At 63.2% G+C, this 17,343-nt stretch overlaps 1 protein-coding gene across 1 annotated transcript; it reads right to left on the reverse strand.

The window, feature by feature from the left end:
* Positions 1-4,710: 4,710 nt before the first annotated feature.
* CLBA1 (clathrin binding box of aftiphilin containing 1) lies at positions 4,711-12,579 on the reverse strand. The gene is given in 7 exon segments (XM_026515118.3): positions 4,711-5,474; positions 6,547-6,660; positions 7,698-7,827; positions 9,212-9,256; positions 9,258-9,343; positions 10,947-11,265; positions 12,515-12,579. Coding segments are annotated over 7 exon segments (924 nt in total). The 3' UTR covers positions 4,711-5,309.
* Between the last annotated feature and the right edge of the window lie 4,764 nt (positions 12,580-17,343).

The following is a 17,343-nucleotide window of genomic DNA, read 5'->3' on the forward strand; positions in this document are numbered from 1 at the left end:
ACAGCCAGCCTGTGAAAAATTCCAGCGGGGCCCGGCCCTGACTGACAGCCCCCAAGGTCACACAGCGTGGCCACGGATGGGCCTTACGTTGGAAAAGCCTTCTGAACCAGCAGTCGTAAATGTACACGGAGCTTTCTGGGTAGCAGTGAGAGGAGGAAAGTGTTGTCACAGGGCAAGCTTATTAAGAAGTGCAGCAAAAACTCCAGAAAAGCATGGACATGCGTAAGGCGGTGGTTGGTCAGACTGCTGCTTTCCTGGAGTTTGTGACATTTCTTGCTATTGCCTTTTTAAATTCTTGGAAACGGTTTCTTTTCTCATTCTGTTCTCTTTTGGTGGCTAATTTTGTCCTTGTAGTTTTGTAGTCGTTTGGGGAAAAAGCCCCCACATGTGTATAAACTGCAGGGCCGGCGCGCTGGGGAGGGCCGCGGGCCGCCCCCACAGGAGCAAGCTCACTGACGGTGGGGGCCCTGGGCTGTCGGCCGTCGGAGCCATGTGGCCTGTAGCTGCGCTGGCCGTGTTAACCCTGGAGCACTGCGCCTACTCGGAGGCTGCCGTCTAAACGGCCGTGCCCTCCCAGCACCTGCTGGCACGTTGGTACCAGCTGACCGGAGTCTGAGGAAGGCCGCAGCTGCTGTCCAGACACTGGGCCCAAGGAGGCGCTGCTCCACGGTGGCCCCACCTATCAGATGGCGGAAGACCTAGGGCCGAGAGCAGGGCAGAGGCCAGGCTGTGCTTCCTGCCCCTGCGCCAGAGGGGCCTAACCCCTGGAAGCCAGCCTCCAGGAGGCCTCTGGCCCGGGTCTCGCTCTTTTCCCACCTAAGCTACAGGGCTGAGCGCGTCATCAGCACCAAGTCACCAGATGCAGGACAACCCACTCCCAGGGAGGGCAAAACAAGGAGGGGAGCCTGGGTCCACTGTGGCCCCGAGCAGCTGCTGAGCACCGCGAGTCAGTGACCTGTGGCCTGTTGTGCCCTCATGCTGGGGGTGCCTCTATGCCCTGTGTCCCGGGATCCACCTACCCCAGGGCCCAGGTGGGGCAAGGTCTTTAGCCAGCGCCTGTCTGCCCAAAGCCCAGGCCTCACAGTGAGGACGGAGACGTGGGTGAGCTCCCCGCCCCGTGGCCCTGCTGTGGGGGCCGGCCCAGCGGGATAGGGAAGGCTCCCGGGGGAGGTTTGTTGGCATGTGTGTGTGTGTGTGTGTGTGTGTGTGTGTGTGTGTGTCTGTTGGACGAGGCACATAGAGGATGATACCCTGGGGGTGGTTTAAGGTTTGCTTCATGTCCCCCAAATTCCTATGTTGAAACCTAGCTTCACTGTGCTGGTGGGGGGGGGGCTCTGGAAGGTGCCCTCGTGATGGGCTTGGGCCCCTGTCAGAGGAGCTGTGTCCGCTTGCTTCCCGGCTGCTCTCTGCCCCGTAGACGCACCGTGAAGGTGGCCGGCTGTGAGCTGGGAGAGGCCCACAGGACTGTGGGAAGGAGCTTGTCAAAGCCTCCCACGTGGTCGCATTCTGCTCCAGCAGCCTGAGCCCGCTGAGACAGCATCCCCTCCAGCACCCCCTCCTGTGGGCTGCCCCGCACCCACCTGGTCCCCGCTGAGTTCCAGAAGCCACCCGCACTGTGAGCTTGGTGCTCAGAGCCCCGGCTTCAGCCCCTGGGTCATCCTTGCAGACAGACCCGGTGGCCCACTTTGAGGGGCTCCGATGATGGGGAAGGGCCCTGCCGAGACCCTGCCCACTGGGGCCCCACGTGCAGCCATGGGGCCTTGTGCCGCTTGTCACAGGCCAGTGGTGGGGGCGTGATGATTCTCAGGGAATGGGGGGCACTCTGGCCACGGAGAAAGCTTCTCCTGCAAGAGTAGAAACATCCTAGAGTCAGGGAATCGGCACTGGCCTCTGCCTGTTGCCACAGGTGGCCAGTTGTGAACTGTGGTGTTTGTTTTTTCCTTAAAGAAGCATAAAGCAGGTCTGAGATGTGGATACATTTTGCCTGTAAATACATATTAAACTTCAGGACTGCAATCCCGTGTCGCGGTTAGAAAACGAACACTAATTCCTTCCCACTGGCCGACACTTGGTCATACTCACATGTCCCCGCTAGCTGTCCTTTCCCTGTCACTTTGTCAGCGGGAAATCGCGGTCCGGCTGGAGACGATTTACACGGGGAGGGAGGACGGCGCCGGGTCTGTGAGGTGGCAGCCGTCGGGGCATATCCCGCTGGTTCCGCCCGGGTGCTGGTTACCGTGTGTCCGCGTGGAGGACTGAGCCTTGGCTCCTGTCTTCACTGACTCCCCATGTGCTCCCCATGTGCGCTTCTGCTGTCCTCACTTCCTTTCTTCTACTTTCTTTGAACCTAAATCTCTCTCCTGCACAGCCACGCGACAGCCTTGCTCATGGCTCTTACACTCGCCTCATTCCCTGCCGCCGCCCCCCCACCCCCATCACGGCGGCCCCTCCGGCGGCCCCTCCAGCCTCTCTGTCCTCCGTGCCCCCCTGAGGTGCTACACTTGCCAAGTGTCCTACCTGCGTTCTTCCAGCGTTGCCCCGTCCTCCCCGCAGGGCCGCTTACTGGGCTGGTCCAGATGCGGCCTCCAGCCTGCGGTTGCCAGGGGCCAGGCACCCGCACGGCAGCCTCCGCGGGCCTGCATCTGAACTGCTGGGCGTGTGGAGTGCTCCCTGTCCCTCCGGGCTGGGCTCCCGTGCGGTCAGAGCGCAGTCCGGTCTTCCTCCTGCAGTTCCTGCTCGGGCTGCAGGTCTGTGCTGTCAGTTTTGGAAAGTTCTTAGCCGTTCTCTCCTCTTGGCTCCTGCTTCTGGGACCCCAACGATGTGGGACCGCACGGCCTGGCGCTGCCCCCGGGTCCTGGGCACTCTGCCCTGTGTCTTCTCCCTCTTTCTTCCCTCTGCATCCTGCTCGGATGGTTTCTGCTGACCAGTTCATGCTCACGGACTGGTCCTCTGCGGGGCTGGGCCTGCCGTCAGGCCCGTCTCAACAATTGCTCGCAGACGGGTGACGGTGTTCTTTTCTGGCACTTCCATTTTGTTCTTCCGTGTAATTTCCGTGTCTGTCCCGTGTGAGTTTCACTTTCCCACTGGATCCTCACTCCTACCAGTGCCATATTACGGCCGGCCTTGGACCCGCACTGTTTGGACAGCTCCGCTTCTGCTCCTGTGCGCCAGGGATCGGGTTCTCGCATTTTCGTGGTCTTGCCATGTTTTGCTGACTGCTGAGCTCTCGGTAAGAGAACAGCAGAGACTGAAGTTGGTAACGAGGAGCCCGTCGGAGTCCTGGAGGGCTGAGTCTTCGCCTGCCGCGGCTGGGCCTGGGCCCCCTGCAGCTCCGAGAGGCTTCCGTGTCTCCGGGTGGTGGCAGGGCTCCTGCTCCGCGGGGCCCGAGGTCTGAGCGCTGGCCGGGCTCTGGACATCAGCCTGCCCTGCAGAGCCTGGCCACCATGTGTGCAGATCCCTGGAGACTCCCTTTGCCCCCATGCCTGGTCCTTCCAGCCTGCCGTGGGTGGCCTGGAGCGCCTGGGGCAAAGGCCCAGCTGCCCCGCGGAGCCTCTAGAGTGGGTAGCAGGAACCCCGGAGCACCCCTCAGAGGGGGGTCTCTCGCTTCTCCGGCCCCCACTTCTGAGAGAGGCTGGCTTCTTGGGGATTTTCTGTCAGCCTTCCCTCCTTACACCCCACTCTGAGCGCTCAGCAAAGGCCGAGTGCTGGACGAGGGGTCCAGACCTGCCTGGCGCTGGGGTTCAAGAGCCAGTGGGCGTGGAGCTGCCCTGGGGTCCCCCTCCTCCCGCTCTGTCCCTGGGGCACTGAACTGAGCTAATGTGGGCTCCTTGGTGCCCTCAGCTCTGTGATTATTTTGTAGCCGATGGCGGCACCTTCTGGCTGGGGTGACAGGGCCAGCCTGTGAATCTGAGGGGACCAGGCAGCACTCACTGTCCCGGTTCAGAAGGCCCCTCCTTGAGCAGCCGGGCCAGACACCCGGACACTTGATGTCTGCTTGGACACGGAGTGAAGGCCAGGGACAGCCCTGGCCTCCGGCTTGGGGAGCAGGGCTGGGGTGCGCTGGGCTGGCTGGGGGTCAGGAGAGCTCAGCTTTCTGAGGCCTGCGAGGCGCTGGCTCAGGGGCTGCCAGCAGCAGGGCAGGGAAGCCGCCGTGGGGAGTTCAGTGCCAGCGTCCGAGAGTGACTCTGGGGGGAGGAGGCAGAACACAGAATGGCTTGTTTTGGGTTCAAGTCTGATTTTAACCAAAGGCTGGGAAATGATGGCACATCCCAGCAGGTCTCTGCTGGTGGGGCCCTAGGAGACCCCAGGGCGGACGCTGCCCTTTGGTGAAAGAGGCATGGCGGAAAAGCAGTTTCCAAATTTCCATGTCTTTCTGGCTGAAAATGAAAAATTAGGGCAGATTTCCCAAACATACAGCACTAAAAAAAGTCTGCTTACCCCTTCACATAAGCCTCAAAGACACCTGCATTCTGGTGGAGAGTGGCGGCCAGCACCCTTCCCCCTGTGACAGGCGACATCTGCTGGTCACCGTGTCACTGTTTGGTCTGACACTGGGGTTGATGCAGCATCCGAGGCCAGCCCCCACCCGTGGGCTCCCAGCCGCAAGTGTGGCCCGTGCGTGCGGGGCAGCGGACGGGCCAGGGGCTTGGGGAAGGGGCTTCTGGCAGTGGTCCGCAGAGAGCACCTGAGCCGGCAGGAACATAGGCTTGTCTGAGCCATTTTATTTAATAAAATTTTACAAAAATCAGTGCCTCCACCAGAAACAGAGAAAGGTTGCTTGGAGTCAGAGGGGAGGGCCGGGCGCAGAGAAGGGCCAGTGGACGGGCAGTGCGCGGGTAAATGCTCCCAGGGCCTTCGCTCTCCCCCAGGTGTGACAGTAACGTGGTCTGGTCTCCCTGAGCGTGTGGACGCTGCCTCCTGTGCACAGTCCCAGCAGAGAGCCAGGATACCCGGGTGTGCCCCGGCAGGGCCATGCGGGCGGCCAGGCCTGGGGTCCCTCCCCGGGTGCCCTCAGGGGCCAGCAGCACCTGCACCGGGCAGAGGGCCCCCAGTGCCACTTTGCTTCATGTCAGGCTGGGGCGGAGCTGCTGGGGACCCTGGGCAGCTCCTTCCTGTTGCGAGCGGCTCTGCCGAAGGACGCGCTCTTCTTCTAAAGTGGTCAGACCCCGACGTGCACCACTGGGCACACGACGGGTTTGCACAGGGCATCCCCGGAAACATGCCCGCAAAATAGTTCCGGTTTCCAGGACCAAAAATCAAGCCAGTAAGAAAATGTAAAACTCCTCATAAAAATACAAACTACTCCCGTTTTAGCAAATGTCACTATTAAACAAGGTCATTTTTAGGTTACGAGGACTGAAAATCTTCTTTTTCCACGGAACTGTGATGTGCTGTCCATTTCTGCATAAGGGGGTCTTCAGAAAGAGGCTGCATGCCAGCAGGCTCCCCTGTCTGCCGCCGGACGTCCCTGAGAGCTGATGGGAAAGGAAGGGCACGGTCAGGGACTGCAGAGGCCAGCGGGCCGCCTGTCCCCGGGCCGGCCTGCTGCACCTGCCACTGAACCCCGGGACTTCCTCTCCTCCTGCCCAAGCTCCTGTCATCGTGCAGTCACACAGAGGTGTGCAGGACAGAGTGGACAGCTCCGTGGCCTCTCTCAGAGCAAAGGCAGCACCACAGCACCGGCTGTGCCGTGGGCCCAGGGCCACGCAGGCCTCTTCATCCCAAGTGATCCTATGACCCTGGCCTGAGGGCCTAGGTGGGGTCACAGGGCCCTTCCTGCTCGTCTGCAGTGTCCGTGGATTTCCACCTACCAGCTGCTGTGGACACGTGAGCTACCGTGAGTGATGCTGCTGTGGATATTTCTATGTCTTGCTGCTCTAAGATGGCCCCTGCCTGTCCTTCTAGAGGTTTCTACCTCCTGCGCTGGAGATGGCCCTGGCCCGTGCAGCCAGATGACAGGGGGCCTCCCCTGCGCTCTGTCTGCCCGGTTGATCAGGTGGTGTGTGCTCCCAGCAGCCAGAGGCAGCAGCCCGACCCCTCCCCAGCCAACCACCATCAGAGCAGACCCTGCAGGTGCGTGCCCCCCAGGTGTCACTATTCTCCTGGGACAGGGATACGTGCAGAGCGAACCCCCAGTCCCAGGGGGAACAGGCCCCTCGAGGCTGGGCACCACTCCCCGCAAAATCTGGCCCATGAGTGGGCAGGCACCCCCACTCCCAGGAAAAGCTGTGCCCTGTCCTCAGAAGAGGGCGGCAGGAGAAGCCCCTGCCTGTGCACTCCTCCTTCCCGCCGCTGAGTGGGGCCTGTAGTGCCCCTCGTGTGTGCCTCGCCAGTCACCCCGCCTGCCCTGCTGCTTCCCTGCAGCCCCCACCGCCGCCCACCGGTCGCCCAGGACACCTGCCCACCTCCCAGCGCCCGGTGGTGCTCTGCCCGCCCCAGACGGCAGCAGTGCTCCTTTCTCCCGAGTCCATGAGACTCAGGTAGCAGGTGCCAGCACACAGACCCACGCGGCCGGCGTGGCCAGGGCCTGTCCCGGGGGCAGCTCACCTTGGTCTGGATCAGGGCTCTGCAGGGCTGCAGACAGAAGGTGGGCACACCCAGTTCCTCAGGCTCTTTGAGGTCAGAACATTCCAGAGTGTGACCCGGGTCTCCAGAAAGGCTCTAGTGAGACAGACCACTGTCACCCAGCGGAAGGAAGATAAAGGACCGCTTTCTCTGCGTTGGCCTTGTTAACCCAGACCCCTCTGGCACGTGCCACTGTTAAACTGCAACGTGGTCGTGTCTCGGTGTCCACAGGGCCGGGGCAGCCCGCTGGTCTCCACCCTCCCGTCACCCAGCTCACGGCCACTCTCTCCCTCCAGACCTGCAGGCCCCACCGCCACCTCACGTTTTCCACCGCCCCTGGGGTAAGCCCCGCCCCCGTGCCCCCAGCCTGGCTGCACCTGGAGCTCTCCCACCTCCCGCCTCCTGTTCAGGCTGCCTGTCCCTCCCCCATCCTCCCGGCTGTTTTCCTTGCACAAACACAATGCCAGGGTGGCCTCATTGGGCCGCTCTGGCTCCTTCCACCCCTTGCATCCCTCCTGGCCGGCCCCACGTGGCCCCTCAGCCCACACAGCAGCCATCCCCGAGGCCTGCCAGCCCCTTTTAGGTTTTCCATGTTTGAAAATTTCCATAATACTAAAAAACAGAAGAGGGTCTTTCCCACGTCAGGCACTAGGGATCCACCTGGTGCCTAACCTCACAGCTCTGCCTGCACCTGCTACTCGGCTGGCCTGGTGTGGCCCCGCCCCGCAGCCCCCCGAGCAGAGCCTGCTCCTGCCCGGGCCCACTTCTCCGCCCTCCCCTCTGCTGGGGAGCTCCCCCCCCCCCCCCGCATGCTGTGCATATCCTTGTGCTCCACCACGGCACCTCCTCCACCACGTGCCAGGGGCTGGGCTGCACCTGGACATCGGTCAGCCTGGCACGGGGCAGGTGCCTGACACCGACGCGCTGAACTGTCTCGCCCCTTCCCTGCCTGTGTTGCCTCACCCCCCCACTGGAAACCAGTGTGTTTTCTCCCCCACCTGCTGTTTTCTGGCAGCAAGGCCCCCCTACCCTCATGCTGTCCGCATAGACGGCTCCCTGCAGCCTCAGGGTGGCCGGCAAAGTCGCTGTGGAGTCCAGCTGCACCCTCAGGAGCCCCTGGACACCTGACTCACCTTCCAAGCAGCATCTATTCCGAGAACAAGGAAGAGGTTTTCCTGGCAACGGGACTCGCTCCAGAGACAGCGAGAGGTCGATGTGCTGTTTGTGTTCTGAAGGGCTCTCCAGAGTCTTCTAGATTCAGAACTGGAAAAGACATATGTTAATTAAAAGGTGACTGAGAAACCTTCAGAACAGAAGCCAAGAGGGCACCTGCCCCCAGGGGTTGTGAGAACACAGTGCTCCCCTCCGAGACGTCTCGTGTGCTGCTTTCTGCAGACGATGAGTGCCCCCCACGAGTACCCCAGCACTCCTGCCTCCTCCCCCGGCACCGCCTGGCTCAGCGTCACGGCTGAGTGGCCCCTCCAAGGGGCCGACGCTCCTAGAGGCCCAGTACTTCGCGGTTTTGTTCCTGACGACCTCAGGTACCACGAGCCCGGGGGCCACAGGGACACTTGAAAACCAGGGGTGGGGCAGTGCTTAGAGGACGACCACTGGGTGTCTGACATGCACCATCCACACCTGCGAGCCACCCCCATCAGCCACGTGCTGCCCACGGCTGCTAGCGCAGCTCCTACGAGGGAGGAAGCTGTGCACGTAAAGAACCACAGGAGGGACAGTTATGCTAAGGGCCCACATCATTTCCAAGTCGTCCTCATGCTTTCACACCCCGAAGTCACAGCCACCTCCCGTCACACTCAGTGTCCAGGCCTGCCACGCCTGACACCCAGGACCACCCATGTCTCTGGGTGTCTGAGGCTCATGCTGCCACCAAAGTTCCTTCCAGCTGCCTGCTGGCCTGGACCACGCCCTGGGCAAGCGCCGTATCCAGAGGGCACACAGCCTTCTGGGTCACGGTGGTGACAGCCTTGTGGGCTTCAGGTCTCCGTCCTCAGGCCCCTGCTGGGGGTTCCCTGGGACGGGCACCGGCTTGGACCCCAGCAGTGGCCCTGACTGGACGCAAGGCCAGAGCCCAGAAGGGCGGGTCTGCAGAACTCTCTGACAAAGGGGGCACAGAAGTCAGGAAGCCGGCTCACGCCGACTTCACCCCCTCCTCCTGTGGCCTGGCCCCGTGGACCTCGAGCTGCACTCGCTTTCCCTCAGCGCCCAGTGAGAGCGCATCTGAGGACACGGCCATCCGCTCACACCACGTTTGTGATCTCTGGGGAACTAGCCGGGGGCCCGCCGGCCTTGCCGGCAGCGCCAGACACACAGGCCGACCCTGGGGGGCACCGGCATGTCTTCTCTGGCTGAGCGTCAGCCGGTCAGGTCCCCGGGAGGGCTCTGTGCCCACGGCCCAGACCCTCAGGCCCCACCGCACGCCCGGCACTGGCACTGAGACGCCAGGAGCTGGCGCCCCCGTCCACCTCGTTCCAGGTGAACGCAACTCTGAGAGGGGTGACCGGGGCCTGAGCATCGGCCGTGCTGTCCGGTCCCTCCTTGAGGACCCCATGAGCCCAAGGCTGCCAAGGTCCACTTGGTCAAGCAGAAGTGTGAGCTCAGACTTGCCGCAGGAACGCAAGTTCATTACCACGGTGGAGGCCCAGAGTCACAGCCAGGCGCTCTAAGATGCTGTCCTAACGGGGAGGACGCCTTCAGTTGCCTGCTCGGCTGGCACCTCTTGAAAAACAAACCTGAACACGTCCTCATAGCTGCGCAGAAGCTGAAAAAAGAGAAGAACACACGTTGCGTCACCGTACGCCCAGTGTGTAGTTTTGGTGCAGATGAAGCGTGGTGAAGGCTCGTACTGTCACTGCTGCTACAGCAAGACACGCCTGCTCTGCACGCTTCCCGATGAGAAGCCCTGGGCGCGGGGAAAGCGGGGTTAGGGCACAGCACTCGTGAGCTTCGTCAGTGATACACGAGAAGGAGGCACCTGATGAAAATGGTAGTGGTTTCCTGTATGTCAGCTGGCTGGGACATCTACCCACACGGCCGTAAAGGTGGCCCTTCCTGGACGAAGACCTGAGTCGGGAAGGTTGGGAGTTAGTGTGAAGTGCTGGAATGAGGGCTGTCCAAAATATGGCAGGAAGGTGACAGGAGTGCAAACCAGGAGGCTGGAGGTGAGGGCGGGTATGCACCCTGGGCAGGTGGAGGTGAGGGCGGGTGTGCACCCTGGGCAGGTGGAGGTGAGGGCGGGTGTGCACCCTGGGCAGGTGGGAGGTGAGGGCGGGTGTGCACCCTGGGTAGCTGGATGGTGAGGGGGGCGGGTGTGCACTGGGCAGGTGGAGGTGAGGGCGGGTGTGCACCCTGGGCAGGTGGAGGTGAGGGCGGGTGTGCACCCTGGGTAGCTGGAGGTTGAGGGCGGGTGTGCACCCTGGGCAGGTGGGAGGGTGAGGGCGAGTATGCCCTGGGCGGGGGGCTGGAGGTGAGTGTGGGTGTGCACCCTGGGCAGGTGGAGGTGAGGGCGGGTGTGCTCTGGGCTGGTGGAGGTGAGGGCGGTGTGCAGTGGGCGGGCAGGGAGCCCCGAGAGCTGCTGGAGGTGTGCGTGTGTGCAGTGCATATATGCACGTCAGCTGGGTGCAGTTTTCTGCATTCCCCTCATGTCTCCTGCAAAGTTCACGTTATTGTCAGATTGTTCCCTGAGCTATTAGCCCACTGGAAGACGAGTCCTGTTTTCAGAACAAGTCTGCTAGCAGAGTGGACTGCACGGAGAGTGCCTCCCACCAGATGTCCAGGGAAACACTGGTTCAGGAAGCAGTTCATCCCTAGAACCAGCGACACCTTTTCTCTCATCCCTTCCTCATCTGACTCTTTCTGTTCTCATGGTGTTCGGGGTTTCGGGCTAAGCCCTTGGGAAGACATGGCAGAGAAAGAGGTAACAAGGGAAGGAAGAGGAAGACAAGAAGAGAGGGATCAGATGCAGTCACAAAAAGGTGAAACCGGTGGTCAGGTCAGGAAGGGCAGCGCCAGGGCCTATGGGATGCGGCCTGGGCTCCCGGGGCCATCTCCAGCACCTGTCATCACACACAGGCGGGAAGGGACTCTTGGTGAGGCTTTCTAAATAAGGAGAGTGAAAATTCGGACAAAAGCTCTTTCCTGGTGTGCCCTGAATGGAGCAGGGAAAGTGGGCTGGCAGGATGGTGGAGGCCACCATGCCTGGCCCCGGAGCACCAGGCACACAAGGGGCCCTGCTCCTGAGTTGCCCCCATCGTGGTCAGGAGGACAGGACAGCCAGATGCACAGGCAGGGACCAAGGCCAGCAGAGAAGCAGACCCCCCTACCGGGCCAGCCCATCGACGCCAGAGGGTCTGCTGTAGAAATACCTCATAAGGTGAGCTGCCGGAGGCTTCTGGCACCCCAGGCCCGCCCTGGGGAGGCTGGCGAGAACCGCGCTCCTTTTGGGTAGAAGCCACTGTCTGCCGCCGAGGATGTGGGGGTCTCTCCGGGCGTTCAAAGTTTGGGAAGAACTGTTCAGACTTGGACGAAGATTCTTGAAAGCCTTCAAACTCCCCCCAGGCGCTGTTATGCTCCCCGGGGTCCGGGCCGCCGGGTGGGGCAGGTCGAAAAGCCCTCCCCGCCCCCGGAGGATCCGCTCCGCGCCAGCACCTCTTCGTCCCCCGGGCGCCTTGCTCGCACCGCTGTCTTTAGAAGGCGGGCACAGGGAAATGTCGCCTGCTTCCTCGGCGAGGTCGCTCGGACACCTGCTCGGAGGGGGCGTCTGGCCAGGCCCTGGCCCCCGCTGCCGCTGGCCCTGCATGTCGGTGCCGCCCGGCCCGCATCCACGCAATGGGGAGCTGGGGAGGTGAGCACCGGGACACCCACAGCGCTGCGCCGGAGACGGCCCGGGGCTGCACGGGGCGGGGGCGCGGGGGGCGTCGCCCCAGGGCGGGGCTGAGGGCAGCCCGGGGCCGGGGTCCCCGTGAAGGCCCGGCCTGCGGCCCCGGCCCGCACCCACCTCGGCTCCCGGGGAGCAGCTGCCGCCGCTGTCCCCACGGCCCGCCCGTTGCCCGGCAACGGAGCGCGCCGTCCCCCCGCTTCCGGCGCCGCCGCCGTGACGTCAGCGCGCCGGCCCACCCCGCCGTGCGCCTGCGTGTCTCCCCCCCCTGCCCCCCCCCCCCCCCCCGGCCCCCCCTCACCTCCCGTGAGGAGGGGCCCTGGTTTCATTGGAGCGGCCCCGGGCCTTCTGGAGCCCTGACTCGCTAGGCCGCCCAGAGCGCGCCCTGCCCGGTTCCGCGGCGCGCGCGGGCCACTGCAGTGGGGCTTCCTCCCGCAACGCCCGGCCGATTCCCGAGTCCCAGGACCGCGCTCTTCCCAGCGTCAGGGCAGGTTGGGGGTCCGCAGCCCCAGGAGGAGCAGGCCCGGTCTGAGCCCTGGACACCTAGCCCGTCCTGTTGCTCACCCCGTTCCCGGGCAAGGGCACTACTGCGGCAGCCTGGCCCGCCCGCCAGCTCCCTCCCAGCCCTTGCAGACCCTTCCTTCCCCATCCGCGCGCACCTCCAGGCTCTCGAAAACCACCGTGATGAGTGCCCTTGACTCCATCCTCCCCAGAGGTGGTGGAAGCCCTGATCCACACTTCGCTCCCGGGGCTCCCTCCATGCGCACATTTCTCCGCCCTGTGACCTCCTTGGGCCCTGTCCTGTCGGCATGAATCACCTGCTCTCCTTGGTCCTCGTCAGCCCAACTACTGAAAATTTTAATTTTGAAAATTACCAGATGAGATCATCCCTGATGCCTGGACCGCAGCCTCCTGTCCCCTCCCGTGTTTCCGGAGGGTACATCAGCCAGCAACGTAGTGTGCAGGCGATGCAGTCTGACTGCCCAGCTCTGTGCAGACACCTGGGTGACCCTGCAGAAAGGTGGCCAGATGCTGGCTCTCCTGCCTTGATGTCACCCGGTGGACAGTGTTGGGCCCAGGCCTTTCTGCTGTCTGCCCACCACTTGGACACCCTCATCCATTGTCCTTGCTGTCCTTGTAGTCCAGGGAGCTGGAAAGGAGTAGAAGAAGTGTTGTCCTCGTGGACAGGTGGGGAAACTGAAGCCCAGGCCCAAAGGCCCAGGTGAGAAGTGTTGCTGGGGCTGGAAGCAGCCCTCGGGAGCTCAGCAGTTTCCCACACCCTGTCTGGGCCTCAGCGAAGACTGAGAATGGTGCTGTGACCCTCAGGGTGCAGGTGAGCTGACCTGTCTTACTAGCTGTGGTAGCTGAATAATGCCACCCAGAGATGTCCATGCCCTGGTCCCCAGAACCCGTGAATATGGGACCTTACAAGGTCTTACGAGGGACTTCACAGACATGATCATGTTAAGGCTTTTGAGTTGGGGAGAAAGTCCTGGGTTATGCTGTTGAGCCCGATGCCCTTACAAGTAGGAAGCAGGGGGGTCAGAGTGTGAGGAGCTGGAGAGACAGAGGAGAGGTCAGAGCGATGCAGCGCTCTGAGGGATGCAGGCCACCTCTAGGACTTGACAATGGCAAGGAAGTACACCTCCCCTGAAACCCCAGAAGGAATACAGCCTACGGACACCTGGAGCCGCCAGGTCACTTGGTGTCAGCCATGTGTGCTTACTTGTTACAGCGGTCATGGGGAACGGATAGACTGGGTGACCTCTGGCTACTGAAAAGGTGCTGCCTTGGGGGAGCCAAGACTCAGAGGAGGTGGCAGAGGTGACCTGTTGTAGGGTGCTCAGCCTTGGCTGCAGGCGTGGGGGGGGGGTTAGGGGTGTAACCCAGAGAGCCGACAGGTGGCCCCTGGCTCCTCTAGCCAGCATTGGGGCAGATGGGGCATGAGACACGGGGCACAAACCGAGGCCAGGCCTCCAGGTGGGTGGGCAGGGCAGGTATCCATTCAAGGTGACAAGGCTTCACCTGCTGAGGGAGACTGGTCAGAGGGGAGCATGGTGCATTAAAATGGGGGTTCAGGGGACACGAGCACTGTCTCCGAGGAGCTGTGAAGGGAGTTGGCATGGTGTAGTCAGGAGAAAGAGCCCATATGGCCCCCCAGGCTCCTCTCAGGACACCTCGGTCCATCCCTGACTCCCAACCCTGCCAAACAGGGGTGGGGGACAGCTTCTCTGCCACCAAGCTAAGTTTCCCCTGTCCCAGCCTCAGGAGGAAGGGGCCGCCACTTGGCCCAGAGCCCCACAGTATCCTGGCACCTCCCAGCCATTGCCTGATGAGCGATGGGGAGGTGTCCCTTGCTCCCAGAAGCACCTAGGTATCCTGCTCCTCTGGGGTTCTCAGACCCAAACCATTGGGATGAGTCAAGGAGCCCACCTGCCCCCAGGCCTGGAGCAGGCACTTAGCTTGGGGGAGACTGAGGCAGTTAGAGGCCAGGGGTCAGCAGACCTGAAGCCCGCCCCCTCCCCACCATGTGAGGACTGCATGGGAGGGCAAGATGGCAGCCGGTGGGGTCCTACGTGGCGCCGCACTCAGCTGTGGCACTTGGGCGGGGCCGGGCTGGGGCAGGGACAATGCAGAGCTATTCTGGCTTATGGTGCAGCGGCTGCCGCACGGAGACATCAATCATTGATGCCCTGGGCGTCCCTGCCTGCCTGGAGAGGCCTGGAGAGTGGCCAGCGGGAGGCGGGAGCCCCGCTGAGGAACCACAGCCTGTGCAGTTGGCAGCCACGCCTCCTCGTCCTGGCCCCACCAGTGCCCTGCATCCACCAGTGCCCTGCATCCTAGGCCCTGGTTCCCAGGCACCCCGGCTCGGGGGGCTGCAGGCAGGCCTGAGGACCCCGCCCATCAGCGAGGGTGTGTCCCTAGCACGGTGGTCCCAGGGAGGAGGTTGAGCCTGTGTGTGCCAACGGGAGAGAGCACGGGGCACTGCAGAACTACTGTGCCCCACCGAGCGCTCAATGCTGGGGGCCTTGTATGGGCCAGGGGTGGCCATGGGGCAGGCCCGGGACTCCATGCTTATGGGAGAACAGGGACTCCTGAGCCATGTCCGACTGCTGTCACCTTTCCCAGCAGGGCATCTGTCCCTGGAGGGGCCCTGGGGACAGGGCTGTAGCAGGGCGTGATGACGGCAGCTCCTGGCAGCTCAGGGCTCTGCGGCAGGCTCACGGCCAGGCTCCAGCTGGGGGTGGGGATGGGCGGGGAGTGGGGGGGGGGGCATGGATGGGCTTCACAGGACCCACCTGAGCAGCTTTCTCCCCGGGCTGCCCTGTGATCCTGGGACCATCCTGGGGGTTCTGGGACACCCCCAGGAGGGAGGAGGGATTGGGCACAAGGGGGCAGGGCCCAGTCTGGCCGGCCCAGGGGGCGTGAGGGCCAACTTATGGGCCATCTCCCTTTACACAGTGGTATACACAGCTGAGGCGCTAGGCCCTCCTAGAGATGAAATGGGGCTCCCAGGGACCCCCAGGGAGTGTGTAGGGCTGAACATAGCAGGTGATGCCAGCCTTCTGCCTGAGATCAGGCAGGAGAGGGGAGGGGGCAGCCTCTGGGGCAGAAACGTCCTGATCCGGGGCCCTGGGCCAATGCCGAGCCAACTCCCTTGCTGCAGAGTGAGCAAGGCCCCAGCAGGGCAGTGTAAGCCCACCCGGCCCTCACGAAGGCCAAGTGCAGAAGTGGCCCCAGGGAGGGTCCCTGCCCTAGTCTCCCCCAGGCGCTGGGCCAGCCAGGAGTCCCAGGGACCACCCAACTGAGCTGAGCGGAGCTACCATAGCCCCAGCTGCATCACACTGGACAATCAGGATAGGTCACATGGAATAAGGCCACTTCATTTGGACATGGAGCCAGGGTCTGCACGACTTTGCCAAGGTCACTCATCTAATGGGGCGGGGGGACACAGAACTGGGTCTGTGCCCTAAGGTCCCTGATTATACACCTGGTGCCAGACTCACATACACAGATGGGCAGGCTGAGATCCCAACAGATCTGGACAGTTGTGGGATACAACCGCGGACACAAAACGCGCCCCCTCCCTGCACCCATGAGTGACTGGCTCCCAGATGCATAGAGCGGGGCAGGACTCCAGGGAGAGAGGGGAGCACAGGGTCTCTGGCTCCAGGGCCATGCTGCCCAGCCCGCAGGAAAACACCAGGGCAGGAGGGGTGCGACGCACGCCTGAAGGACAGGGCTGTGCCCCGTTGTGCCGTGGGCTCAGTGGAGGAGAGGCTGCCGGAGCATCTTCCGAGCAGTGATGTGCGTGTCTGTCCGACCTGCTGCTGGCAGGCTGCCCGGCTGCAGCCCAGCTAACGGGAACTGGCACGCATGAGTCATCCTGCTGGGCAAGCTCACCTGGGCCCCTCTGGCTGTGTGCATCCCCAAGGAAGACCAGGAGCAGAGTGCGCCTGTGTGTGTGCACGGGTGTGTCTGTGTCCTGCTGCACCAATCTGGGCACGTGCGCACAGGTGGGTACGCCTGTGTCAGTCCGTGTGGGAGTGTGTGTGCACCGGAGACATAGCCAAGTGGATCTGTGTCTGTGTGTTGGTGTGAATATGTGTGTCGTCTTGTCTGCGTGTGTGTACGTGTGTGTGCGCGTGTGCTCTGTGTCTAGTCTCTGTGTCCGAGCGCCCCCCCCCTGCTGCAGCCTGTCTCTTTCTGCCCCAGGAATGGGTGTGTGTGTGTGTGTCCATCTGTCTGTCCCAGCACCACCAGCAACATTCCTAGGAAACCCCAGGAACGGTCCTCCGTGGTGGTAGCTGTGCTTTTCTGGGTCTGTTCTGGCCCAGGCCCCCCACTCCCAGCCCCAGCAGGACCCTCATCTCCAAAGTCCCCTTCCTCAGGTCTACATCAGCCTGGGCCTCAGCTAACTCCTTGCTTCGGTGGAAACAGAATTCTCCTGGGCCTTGCCACTCCCTGCCCATTCCCCAAGGAGTGCCATCTTCTGCATACCCCCCAAGCTGGAGCCCAGGGGCCCCCAACCATCCCACTCCAGTCCTTACCAAGCCCCTCTGTCAGCTTCTGGAACATCCTGGGTCCTTGTCTCCCTCCTCATATTGCTGCCCTGGCCCAGCCCCCACCCACCCTCTTGTAGGGCTCCTGACTTCCAGCAGTGCCCCCCAGGGACAACCCCCCCCCCCGCCACTAGGGTGGTCTTTCCTCCGTTCCCACTGCTCAGTCTTGCTGCCCCCTGCCCCACTGCACCTAATTCTCAGCCTGGGCTCTCTTACCCTGTCCTTGGCACACGCACGACTCTGTGGCCTCTGGACCCAACACTCCTCCCGCGCTCCTGAAGTCCCAGCTTATGCTGTTCCTTGGGAGCCTGCCAGGAACCCCTCCTCATGCAACCCCACCGCGGCACCGTGCTACCCAGCAGAGCACATCTCTAGCCTGGGAGCCCCCTGGGCAGGGCCGGTGAGGTCAGATCACATGCCCATGGCCTCCCGCTGCCTCTGTGGCCCCCAGGGTGCCCCGCACAAGCTGGGGTGGGAGGTAAGACTGCGGAGCGCTGGTCCAGCCCGGGAGCCTAGGCGCGGCTTGTGGAGACCCCTCCCTGGCAGGGGCCCAAAGTCAACCGTCTGGACCCAGAAAGGCCAGCGGAGGGCGCGGGGCGGGCCTGAGGCGGGGGTCGGTCAGGAGGTGGGCCCCGGGGGCGTGGCCGGGCGGGCGGCAGCCAATGGGCTGAATGAGACCAGGCGGGGCGGGGCGGGGCGGGGTCCGGGCGGTGGCGGGGTCTCGGGGCGCCGGCTGGCTCCGCAGTCCGAGGCCGGCGGCCCGCGGCAGCGGAAGCCAGCGGAGGCAGAGCGCGGCGCCCACCGGCTCCCCGGCCGCCCGCG

Source organism: Ursus arctos, unplaced genomic scaffold (assembly GCF_023065955.2).
Source record: "Ursus arctos isolate Adak ecotype North America unplaced genomic scaffold, UrsArc2.0 scaffold_25, whole genome shotgun sequence".
Taxonomy (NCBI): domain Eukaryota; kingdom Metazoa; phylum Chordata; class Mammalia; order Carnivora; family Ursidae; genus Ursus; species Ursus arctos.